General features: G+C 26.6%; 1 protein-coding gene across 1 annotated transcript; it reads left to right on the forward strand.

Annotated features, from left to right (window-relative positions):
- Nucleotides 1–354: 354 nt before the first annotated feature.
- Nucleotides 355–3,965, forward strand: LOC120086851. Its single transcript, XM_039043665.1, has 2 exons — nucleotides 355–561; nucleotides 3,232–3,965. Exons 1-2 carry the CDS (start codon nucleotides 505–507, stop codon nucleotides 3,766–3,768), a joined length of 594 nt encoding a protein of 197 aa, XP_038899593.1. The 5' UTR covers nucleotides 355–504; the 3' UTR covers nucleotides 3,769–3,965.
- The last annotated feature ends 9,599 nt before the right edge of the window (nucleotides 3,966–13,564 follow it).

Here is a 13,564-nt window from a genome sequence, read left to right on the forward strand (position 1 = left end):
GGCTCGTGAATCCCTCACGAGGACCTATATTTGATTAAATACTTTGGGATATAATATTTATAATTGGAGGAAAGGTATATGAAATATGTGAGTAACTCTGGAAATAATAATTAATAAATAGAAATTGATGGTCCCAAGCCATGTCCATTAATATCCAAATTGCAATCCAAATTCATTGTGTAATCCAATGGAGGCTAGTGGTGCAATTTGATCATTAATGACATCAAAAAAGTGAAATCCAAAATGTTGATTTTAATTTCTTTCCCAGCTATATCTATCAGTATCAACATCAACCACACACACATATATATATACTTATGAATGTAAATTAAACACAAGCTTTCTTAAAAAATTGCAACTTTCTCTTCATGATCAATTTCTTTTTGTTTTTCATTGACATTCAAAATTAAAAGGGTTCTTTTAATTTTGATATCTCTATAGCATATTATATATTCATCTTCTTCCTCTTCATATTTATATATTTCAAAGTACAAGATTATCCTGATGTTAGCTCAATCATTTACACGAGGAAGAGAAGATTCACCATTTTCACTCATGCAGGTATTATATATATGATATAATCATTTCCTAGCTACTAATTCTAGTTCAATTCTTATGATCTTAGAGTTTTAATTTAAGTTTGATCATTGCATGAATATTTTTGGTTTTTTTCTTCTTGTTTTTTTCCTTTTTACTTCTTTATTAACTAATTAACTTGTGTTGTTATTAAAAAATTAAAAAGAAAAAAAGAAAAAAATACGTACAATCACATCCTCTCGTTTTCAAGTAGTTCCAAATCAAGTTCTCGAACAAAAAGATCGTTACTATCAAAACTCAAATTCTCGAGATTGAATTTTTATGTTTGTATGAACCAAGATGTCAATACTAAAAAATCAATTTGATTTAATAGGTTATTATATGCTTTCCAAATTTAATTAATGCTTTCAATGAAGTTAAATTATTGTGTCAATTCTATAATTAGAGGGTTCGGTTGTAAGTGTAAAACAATCCTAATCCCATTTCTCCATTAGTTTCTGATTAAAAAAAGTGTAACAATTCTTATACTTCATAGATAGTAATATTTCTACGAACTTGAACATAGTTAGTGCATATATCATTGACCTAAAAGATTAGTGGTTTAAATCCTCACTCACATGAAATTAGTGGTTTAAAACCTTTTAATTGCCGTTTGGTTCATGGAAATAAGAGGTGAGAATAGAAAATGATATTCTATTACCATATTTAGTACAAGTTTTAACCTTGAGAATGGAAATATCCTATTCCAAGACATCCCATATCTCCATCCATCGAAGTTTTTCATAACCAACCAAATATATGGGTTTTCTCCATTTCCAATTATTTTTTTCTCTTTTTTACTTTTTATCTTTTTATTTTATTCGTTTTTCTTCTTCGTTGATATTGGTTATCTATTTTTATAAATATGTTTAAATTAAATTTATAATTGACATATATAATTAATTTTATTAATAATAACGCTAATATAATAATTTATTCTATTATGAATTAATATGAAAAATCATAATCTTTTCTTAAAAAATATGAATAACCATAATTATATTTACTTAAATCCCTTTTTATTGGTAATATATATTAACATAATAAATTATTTATTAAAATTATTAATTAGCCTATACAAAAATATTAATTAATTAATAATTAATAATAAAATAAAGTTAATTTTTTTCAATTAAACAATCTTGTACACTTGTATTTCTAGTTCTATTCTATAATCATAGTTTCTAAAAAAAAAAAATTAAAAAACTTTGTTTGGAGATTTAAAATCAGTTAGTTTTGATCAACTTCTTTTATATATATATAAGTTTTATAAATGATATTAAACAATTAGTTAATTAACTCTCCAATTAACAAAATCCAAAAAAAAAAATTATATATATATATTTAAATTAATTATCAATATTCTTTTAATAAAAATTGATAATATAAATGTGCAATAAAAAAATTTAATTGATAATAAATATATTAAAATGAGTAAATTTAATTAAACTTTAATGACTTAAAATTGATTTAAATAACTTATTGTAATAAAAATTATTATTATTTTATACTTTTAAATTAAAAAAAAAAAAAAAAAAAAAAAAAAAAAAAAAAAAAAAACGCATCCTCAGACATCCTATTTTCATTCCCACATATAATCAAATATAGTCATTTTTTATTTCCAAACATCTTATTCCTACATATCCTGTTTCCAAACCTCCTTTACTCTCATCCATCTATAAAATCGGCATTCAAGTGTTGGGCAAGTATCTGGAAGTAAAAAAAATGCTTTCATTACTTTTCATTTAGCTTTACATCCTAATATGTAGGATCAACTAACACAATTAAACCAAATTTAAAAAAAAAAAAAAAAAACAAAAAAAAACAAAAATTGTTGTAAATTTAAAATATGTCATATATTCCCTATGATATTGGCAGAGAAGGTCATGAAAGAGCTAGGGTTAGAGTTGCAGTCTGACTGTATTGTTCAATTCACAAGTGATATTGATTTGGTCAAGGTGCCTTAAGTTTCGATGTCAGGACTAGGACATCACCTATTTTATATTATTATTATTATTTTGGAAGAAATATGATACTTTGCAACAAAAAAATCTTGAACTAATAATTATATCAATTTATAAATTATACTATATTTTATTTAGAAGAATATCATGTAAGACTTATAATTATATATCAATTAAACTCCATAAACTTTCACTAGAAAATCAATTTAGACTCTCAATTATAATTTTCTTTGAAAATATCATTCACTTTGTAAAACTAACATTTGAAGATGGCTATATACATTTGAGAATTGATGTAGGATCATTTTCAAATGTATTCCAAATAAAAAATTTAAGATCTTAATGAATTGATATAAACTATTTGAAGGTACTATGAATATGTCAATCGAGCTAGTCAAGATATATATTCGGGTGCACCGTACCTACTAATCCCTTCATCCATTTGTTTCTTGTTCATAAAAGAAATTGATATAAACTATTAATCAATTTATTACTTTAAAGTGAAGAGCTTTTCTCTAACTCTTTTCTCGTATTAATCATCACGTACTTAATATAGTGTATATTTGTTTTGATCCTAAAAAGATCTAAATTAAAACAAATTGAAAATTAATCATAAAAAAACCAAAATGCATGGTAATTCAAGCTAGCAATGTTAATCAATATATAAATGTATATATGTTTAATTAAACAGAAGAAGGAGCAAAGGATGATGATTCGAAAAGCAGTATCGTCAGATTTAAGCAAGGAGATTGAAAGTTACAAATTGAGAATCAGCAATGAAGTAGAAGAAGAAATCAAGATAATGATGAGCAAATCATCATTAGTAGTGGAAGAAGAAGAAGAAGAAGAAGAAGAAGAGATTGAATGCAGCTGCTGTGGGCTAAAAGAAGAGTGCACAAAATCCTACATTTTAGAGGTCCAAAAATCCTTTTCAGGGAATTGGGTTTGTGGGCTTTGCTCTGAAGCTGTTAAAGAAAGACTCTTCAAATTTCCCAACACAACCATTGATAAAGCTTTGAACTTTCACAGAGAATTTTGTGATAGTTTCAACACTACCACAAGGCTTAACCCTAAACTTTCCCTAACCACTTCCATGAGAAAGATTGCTCGAAAAAGTTTTGAGAACCGCACCAATAATTTGGGCCCTTCCAGCTCTAGTAATAATAAGAATAAGCTTTCTCGAAGCATTAGCTGTGATCCAAGAATTGGCCTCCAGGACTCTGACTAATTTGTTATTAATCATCGCCTAGGGCATGTGTTGTGATATCAAGAGGTCCATAGCTAGGGCATGTGTTGTACCTTTCTTTTAATTAGATCTACTTTGGACTACTTTCATAATCAGAATTATGAAACTCTTTTATTGTTTGTGTGTATATATGTATATTTTGAGTTCAACAAACAAATTTAGAGATAATGAGGGTCAAATTTTCAATAGTCTAAGATATTTATTGTTTGTTTTAGGTTAAATTGTAAATTGGGTCTCTATAATTTGGAAATAATTAGAGTTTAGTTCTAATAGTTTTAAAGGTTAGAATTTAATTCTTATGGTTTAATAAAACTTCATAAATAATTTGTGGAGAATGTTTGCTCTTTATGCTAGCAACTAGTGTCACAAATCTAAATTCTTCTCGAGTTACAACGCCCTACGTAGTTCACTATGATTTCTCTTAACATGAATGCACTAATATAATTTATTTTATCTTTCTGAATCCCATGTGGCTTTCCTCCAACCACTTCCTCGATATCTTTGTTCTGAGCTATTCGACGATATCCTCTGTATTTATTTAATTTATTTGAATAAAATTGGAGTTGAGATATGATGAGAGTGTCAAGATTGTGTCAACATAGTTTAGATGCTCTGGTGCACCTAATGAATCACATACATGGTCATATCTTCCTCTAGAAAAAAAAATGTTATAAATAGTCTCTATATTTTGGTAAAAACTTCATTAAATATTGTTTTTAGATCAAATTTAACTTTCTCCAAATCATAGGAACTAAATTAGAATTTAACATTTAAGGAAAAAAAATCCTAATTCCTGACTTAAATAAGTAGTTTGCTAAATACGATATCAGTTAAAAGCTACATTGGAAAAAGACTAATAAAAAAGTTTGGCACTCTTTCAATACAATATTACTTCTTCCGAGAGCCTGTATAAAGAGAAAACGAATGAGAGAATAATGAGAAAGAGAGAAAGTGCAAGGCATTCATTCTTTAAAGAAGTTTAAAAAATAAGTAATAAAAGAGACCCTCCCTATTTTGCACAGTGGACATCGGCCTTTGGCTAAACCACTTAAATACTTGTGTTCTTTCTTTCAATACGATTGTCTAGCTTTTACTTAAGTATCGTGTACACGATCGTTTAGTTCCTCTTGCATCGTTTACACGATCGTCTAGCTTCATTTTCCATCATCTATACAATCGTCTAGTTCCTCAGCTATCGTCTATACGATTGTCTAGTTCCATTCAACTATCGCCTACACGATCATCTAGTGCTTCTTGATATCGTTTGCATAATTGAACTATCGTCTAGTTCCTTGGAGCCTCGTCTACACGATTGAGCTGCATTTAGGTAAACGATTGAAGAGTTTTAAAGCTTAAAGGATATAGTTTTTCTTGAGTTTTGAAGTGTAGTTGACCGTTAATACTGAATAGTTTGAGTTTGTAAACAAGAGAATCATAGTTATCTGGACTACATAATGAGTAGGACAAAAACAAACCAACCACTTGTGATAAATTCAATCTTTTTTAGGTCAAAGCTTAAATTACTTCTAAACAATCCGATTTCATCTCGATATTCTAAATAATGGGATACATGAAAGACCATCAATGATAGCCATAACTTCAAGGTGTTTTATAAATTCTAATTTTTGACATGTGTTATAGTGTTTCTTTTTTCAAATAAATCAGTTCATCGTTCGTTCTATCTTTTGCATTTTTCTCATATTAACTCATAAACTTAGTGGTAAGTGTAGCAAATAATTTATGCTGCCTTGTTGCTACCAAGACAGCAAGGAAGTAATGGCATTTAATGGAATAACATGCATCATTAGTTGATTTTAATAGGTCATACTACACCTTTAGTCAACGATACTAATATTGATTGATTTTACATAACTTCTTCAACTGTGAGATCAATTAGTGATTATCTGCCAAAAAAAAAGAGAAAAGAAAAATAAATTTATGTAAAAAAAAAATTAGCTATATAATAAAATCACTAACAAAAAAAAATGTTTAATAGGTCATTGAACTTTAATTGTGTGTTAAACAAGTTTCAGTCAAACTCAAAAATTTTACTTATCAATTAAATGTAAATTTGAACTTTAATTTAGGTTCGGTGGAACCCTAACCTTTCAATTTTGTGTTTAGTTGATCCATAAATTTAAAAAATATCAAAACATTCATAAATAAATATGTAATCTTGAAAGTTCAAGGACACCAAATAGACATAAATTTCAAAGTTAAGGTTACATTTGGTAACAATTTTATTTTTTATTTTCTATTTTTGAAATAGATTGTTTTCTTTTAAATCCATACTATGATTCTCACATTTCTGGTTCTTAATCAAATTCTAAAAGCAAGACCAAAGTTTTTCTTCTCTCTCATATAGTTTTCAATTTTTAGTTTCGTTGAAAATATTGGGATAAAGTGAATAACAAAAGAAAGAAAAAAAGTTAGATGTGAAAATACTGTTTATAAACTTAATTTTCAAAAATCAAATACTAATTAATAATGAAATTTAGAAATACTTTTTGCAAGTTTAGAGCTTATATGGTGTAAAAATATGAGATAAAAAGAATGTAATATTCAAACCTTTATTATCCCTTTCGAATTAATAAGTAAAATATTTAAGTATTGGTTGGGTTGTACTAATTTTACGTAGCCAAATTAATTAAACAACTAAAATTTGTCATGTGGTAAATATATATTTTTTTTAAATATTGATTTTCTTAATTATATTATAAGATTGGACTGCAACACGTTGCCCTAGGCAGTTAGGAAGGTTAATGGGCTGGTTATGGGCTTTCTGATGGATTTAATAAAAGCCCACCAAAAGAATGGGCCTAAGTCAGCAAGAGTGGTCCAATTTAAACTATGAGAAAGCACATGATTCAAGTTTTAATAGAGAGTAATAATTGCAAATGGTCCCAAATAAAAGTTAATACGAATCCCAAAGTCCCTTTTATAGCACTTTAACCCAAAGTTACTCCCAATTGGTTTGCAATTCCCATTTAGCTTGTGAGTTCCACACGTGCAATGAAAAAAAAAAAAAATCACTTTTAGGGGTAAGAAAAATAAATTCAAAAGCCTTTGTAGATAATGGTCCATAATATATTGCCCTGGACTTGGATTTGGACCCATGTCTCTTTTACAAAAAAGAGAAAAAAAAAATGGGAGGAAATAGCAAAATTGGAGTGTCTTTTGATTTTTGTCAAAAAAAAAAAAAAAAAAAAAGATAATATGATTTTTTTTTGACAAAAGTGTGTCGTGTACATGACATGTATTTTTTTAATCCCCAAATTATCCTTGATATGATGGATCAACAGTTTTTTCGAGTACTGTATAATTGTTATACCGTATATAAATTCACAATAGAAATATAGTGTAAATGGAATAATCTGTTATGAGACCGTGTAACAATTCTCTATAGAAATATAGTGTAAATGGAATTATCGGTTATGAGACTTCAACCTAACGGATTCAAAAGATAAATGTGCCAATTTTTTCTCCTAGTTTAAAATTTGAATTGACGGTTTCATATATGTTTTAATTTGATTTAACCACTTTTTGAAAATATTCAGAATTAATCAATCTTTAATTTTTTTTTATCACCATTTTGATTTTAATTTATTATCTATCTTTAGATTTTACATTATTTTATTGGTTTTTTTTATTATTTTAAATTCAAAATATTTTTTTTATCCTAATTAGTATTTTACTTAATATTTTATACATATTGTCTTCTAAAAAATTGTATATTTAATTTAATTTTATCATTTTTTTATTTTGTAATCATCTTTTATTCATTATTATCTTATTATGTTATTATATGATTAATTTGTCTTTTTGTCAAATAAATAGTATTCACTTTTGCAGTCTTATTGTTTTTGCTATGCTTCTACAATGAGTTAGGTTTCTTTTGTAGGTTTTGTGGTTAATAAAGTTATAAATACAGTGTAATTGTTGAAACTTAAATGAAAATGAAATTATAAATATAGTGTAATTATCAATAAACAAACTCATTTCCTGATTTTTCTCTCCCAAATTATATTTGAATTTATATTTTATTATCAAATTAGATTTTATTTAACTACTCATCGAATTAATCATAATAAACAAAAACTTCCTAATTTTTCTCTTCAATTTATATTTGAATTTATCTTTTATTAACGAATTTGATTTTATTTAGCCAACTTTCTCTTTGTTTAAATGTTTGTTACAAATTCAATTGTATCTAAATATTTTTTTTCATTATTTTATACATATTGTTATCAAATGAATTTGATTTTGTTTTCATTTTTTCAATGTTTTCAAATTTTCATATAAAAATAACTTATTGTACTTAAAAAGAAACATATAAATGGGAATTAAACTTTAAATGTTTGAAACATGTGTATATATATTGTTTATTATTATTATTATTATTATTATTATTATTATTATTATTATTATTATTATTATTATTAANTGAAACATGTGTATATATATTGTTTATTATTATTATTATTATTATTATTATTATTATTATTATTATTATTATTATTATTATTAAAATAAGATAAAAAAAAACCCCTAATCTCACCTTTTTCATCTTCTTCATTTAGGTGTCCCAAATCTCTTTTTCTTATTATCAATCTTAGCAACCTTTCTTAAATTTCATCGTCTTGACTAGCTTTGACGACCACCTTTGCTAGGTCACCAACCTTTTTCTGTCGCACACATGTTTCCTGCTTTTGTTTCTACCTTGAACATCGTTTTCAACGATGACGTTCTGGGATTAATAGTGTTTAAAGTTGGGTTTCAAGATTATATGAGGAAAATAGTCACATGGAATGAAGACGACGAAACTCCTTACAATTAGTTTGGTGTCAAACACAATCATATTTTCAATAGTCACATCTGCAATTTCTTCAAATATTCACTTGCCAACAACAACTTCATTGGTACAATCAACTTTGCTCTTTCTCACCTCGAAGGAAGTCCCTTGTTATGGATATCCATAAGTTTCTAATGACCACTACCGTTTGGTCATCATCTTCCCTCACATACACACATTCTATAAACAGGTGTAACTATTAAAGATCATACTGGGTGATTTTTAATTTTTGTTTCTAGAGTGTTTAGATACTGTGTTTATGGTTCTATAATGTTTAGGTACAATGTATTTGTGGTATTCGAGTTGTTTTTGAAGTAATGTATCTTTGCATTCTCGTTTGTACTTAATTTTCTTGTTTTAGGGTAGTTTTGTTATTTAATAATTAGTATTTTTTTGTCATATAAATTCGTTTGCTATTTTTATAATTTTGAAACCTTTTTATCATTTTTTCAAATGAAACTTTAAGATTTGTTATTTCTCTTGTCGTAAAATAATAATAATAATAATTAAAAGTAATAATAATTTTAAAAAAAAAATCCTTCTTTGCATGTGAAATGGTGGGCTATTCACTATGATATCGACATTTTATTTCCAATTTCTGTTTTCATCTCTTCAAATAATTTTATGTACATCACTTTATTTGTTCAACTTTAATGTTGGATCATTAAATAAATTAATTATATATTAACTTTGTAGTTATCCATTGACATCGGGTTCTAAATTTGGGATTAGCCCTAAATTGAAAAGAAGCTTATCTCATATTATAATATCAATATGGTATTGCATTAATTTGATTTCTATATCATTATATATTAGAGGGGGAAAAAATCTAAACCACTAGTCAATGGTCTCTTTTCCTTAGTTTTTATTCAATTTATAATCAATTATTGTAGTTTGCCGCACTAATGTGTTTATAATACATGCACTATCATAAAATCCAACGTTTATGTGAGAGTATGACTACATTTGCACTATGTATATCAATGGTTTTCGTCATATGATTTTGCAAAGAAATTACTTTGTATTTGTCAGTAATTACATATATTTGATTTTGCAAATCTTTTGTAGGCTTGGATAAAAAGTTTATTTCAAGGATATCGTCATGCATGTTAGTAGGAGAGTTTAATGTGCGGCATGTGACATTCCATTTCAATAAATGATAGAAACATAAATGATCCATTAAGAGTTAGTGACAAATCTTGGTAGGGTCTAAAGCGACCGACATTGATATATATAGAACTGTGCATTATAATATATATGGCATGACTTACAAAAGGAGAAAAAAGGGGAAGCAGCATGCAAAGAAGTGCATAAAACGAAAGTTGTTTTTCATTAATTAAAACCATAGTGATTGATCATCTCCATTATTACGATTATTTATATGGTAATTAAAGTGTTTTATGGCTGATTACCCTAGCTTAATTAATATTGTATATGAAATGGAGCACTAATTTAGGAACATGAAGCCCTACGAGTTCCTAAAAGAGAGAGAAGGGAGACCCTTAATCAAGGGGTTTGGGTCTGCTTAATTAGCCTTCACATCATGCTTACGCAATGTGTACCTCACTCTCTAAGTATATTATATAATTAATTACAAAACGTTATTACCTTCCATTAGAAAAAGAAAATAGAGATTCATATTTCTTACTCTTATCGAATTAAAAAAAATAATAATAATAAAAGCTATAGCAAGTATCATAATTTTGAACTATTTTCTAATTTAACAATTAAGTATAGGCTGCCCAAAACCCAAATAAAAATTTAGTTGCATAGTTTCTCTCTAATTTCTATATTTGGTGTCTTGTATGATATTAATTTTCCGTTGACATGTCAATATTTTACATTTTTATAAGTTTGACATGCATTGACATGAAAGATAATGAATCAACATTTAAAATCCATGAAACAAATAAAATAAATAACAAAATATTAGTAAGGTAAATATAATATAAATAATAAACATTTTAACTGAATTTAAAAGTAAACATATTTATTTATTAAGTTAAATAAATTATTTGAATTTTTTCTTAATTTTTTTAAAAAATATTCATCAACATTGATATTTTATCAATATTTTTGTAAAAGTGAGAGATCAACATTTTTGTTAACTTTGACATTTTAAATCTTGTTCCTTTATATATCCACATTTAGAATTTAAAATTCACAATTTTAAATATATGCTAACATAAGTGTAGTTCAACTGACATAAACTTTTATACTATTAACCTTGAGGCTTGATTGGATCCCCCACATATTGTAAAAAAAAGGAAAAAAAAGATTAGTGGTTATTTTCTCTCAATGTTAGGGTTGTTTTCAAATAAAAGAAAATGTGTCAACTTATTTACAAATATAGTAAAATATCGCTTGCATCAATGATGGGTCGCACGACATTTTTCTATACTTAAAAATATTTTCAACAAATTTATCATTTAAAATAATTATCCAGGTATAATAGTACAAATTACAACGTTGGAAATATACTAAAGGGTTAATTTTCTTTTTTAAATTGGAATTGAAGTACAAGTACAAATGGAGCACTAAAACCCTAATGTTGATTGGATTTGCTAATTAATTAGGTACCAGTGGCAGCTCTAAAGTTTGGCACAAAATGATCTTTTCTTAAATATATTTAATTTAAGAAGAGGATCAGATAAAATGATTCACCAATTGCATTACATTATATTCTATTTATTTTTTAAGGAATAAAAAAAAGGGTAAAGCGGTCAAATCCATTATTGGGAGTACTGAATCTGTATGGATACATACGCACTCAAAAACCAGTGGTAGACAGATCAATCAAGAAGATGATTACATTTTTCTTTTTCAATTTTGTTAAATTATCTTATAAGAATGCTAATTATATAATTTTCTTGGAGGGTTATGATATCAATTCCCCAATTAATTGCCGAACTAAAAAAAAAAAAAAACCAATTAATTGCTGCATTTGATTAGACAGAGAATTGATCCCCTCAAACTATGGATGTTATTTACAACATTTTATTAACCCTACTAATTTTTTAAATTATACAAACTAAATTCTAATTTTTTTTTTTTTTTTTTTTTTTTACCAATTTTATAATTTAACAATTTTTTTTAATTTTCTAGTTGAGTGTTGAAAAGTTGAAAGACATCTTCCTTTAGTGAAAAAGAACAAAAAAATAGGTATATATAGCTCATTATATCCCCATTTGAATTAATTGTTTCTATCAATTATCGTTATAGATATGATATCTCGAATTTGACAGACCCAAAGAAAAAAAAAAGGGAAAAAAGTCAGAAAAAAAGATTTAATATGTTGGTGTTAGTGCAAGCTTTATTTGATTGAATATAGAGAATTTACTAAGGTCCCTAGTAGCTGACTGATGAGACACTATTATTCATTGCTTTGGAGAAATTGAAGCACAAATATATATGTAGTTTTTCTTTTATTTTTATATCGAAAACAAAAATTTAATTTGTCATTATTCGGAAAAAAAATAAAATACAAGAAACAACAGAATATCTCACAATTAGATTGACACATTCATAACACTCTCTAAAGATATATATGAAATGAGTACAAGATGAGCTCGAAGATAAAATTAAGATGATATAGGCCAAAACAATCTATAGAAAAGTCTTTTAATTTAGGGATATTGAAACGGCATTGTAATTAAAAAAAGCGATGACTTGGTGCACAAGAGAGCAACCAAATTAGTTATATCTTTCTATAAATGAGTTGATGACTTATCTAAGTTCTAAATTGTCGTGTTGCTATGCTCCAATCAAATGTACCACAACGTAGTACCTATCAAATTACACTAAAGAATCTTTTTTTCGAAATATAATTCTCCATTTGTTAGATTTTTAGATTTTTAATTAATTAAAAATAACTATGATGTAGACTTGTCAATTAATTTTAATAATAATTGAAAATTAATATAAACTCAAAGAACTAAAAATGTAAAATCAAGCGAGTATAAAAGAAAACGTAGAACAGGTAGCAGGGTAAGAGTATTAAATTGACATTATAATATAGAATTGTTTTTGGGTTAGTTCGAACTATATGCTTACGTATTAAAAAGGTGCATTATTCAAGGATAGTGGAGGAAGAATTGCACTGAAAATATAAATAAAATTAAAGAAGATATATGTAACTTTAGTGTTGAACTAAAGAAGAAGTGGAAAACATATATTATAAAAATGACGATGTTAATTAATGTAGAAAAAGAATAATTATGGTGGGAGTGATGTAGATATAAAAAAATGAAATAAAATGAAGAAGAAGAAGAGAGGGGAATTTTTGTTTTTTAAAAAAAGCATGCTGGGAATGACAAAGACCATACACTGTATATTCCTTCGAGAAAAGGTCCCATTAAAAAAGAAAAGAAAAGAAAAAGAAAGTGCACGAGCAGTCCCATTAGTGTATGTTATGCTATTTCTTACTACGTAAAAGACAATCAACTTTTTCTTTTCCCCCTTCTCTTCTCTCCCACCTTCACCTTTTCTTTTTAGAAAACAAGTCCTTTCGTTTCATTCCTACCTATCTCCTCTAACTTACCATCTGCTCTACTGCTCTGCTCTGTACAATATTCTCTGTAAAAGTCTTTCTTTTCATAATTAATCTATTTTCATGTATTATATTATTCGTCGTCTTTGGGTATCACTATTGACTTATGAGAAATGAAATAGCGTAAAGACAATATTTAGACTGTGTATATCAGTATATGTGACAGTACGTTCTACCCAAAGAATACTTGCGTGTATCTCAGATACATCACTCCCTATGCATTCCACTTTTATCATATATACGGAGAAAAAGTTAAAATATTAGTTTAAATTCTATCTTGATCAATGAACTTTGAAACTATTTTTATTTTAGTTCTTCAACTTTTAAAAATGTTTGTTTCAAACATTGAACTTTTAAAAAGAGTTTATTTTAGTCCA

The sequence above is a fragment of the Benincasa hispida genome, chromosome 9 (genome assembly GCF_009727055.1).
Source record: "Benincasa hispida cultivar B227 chromosome 9, ASM972705v1, whole genome shotgun sequence".
Classification (NCBI taxonomy): domain Eukaryota; kingdom Viridiplantae; phylum Streptophyta; class Magnoliopsida; order Cucurbitales; family Cucurbitaceae; genus Benincasa; species Benincasa hispida.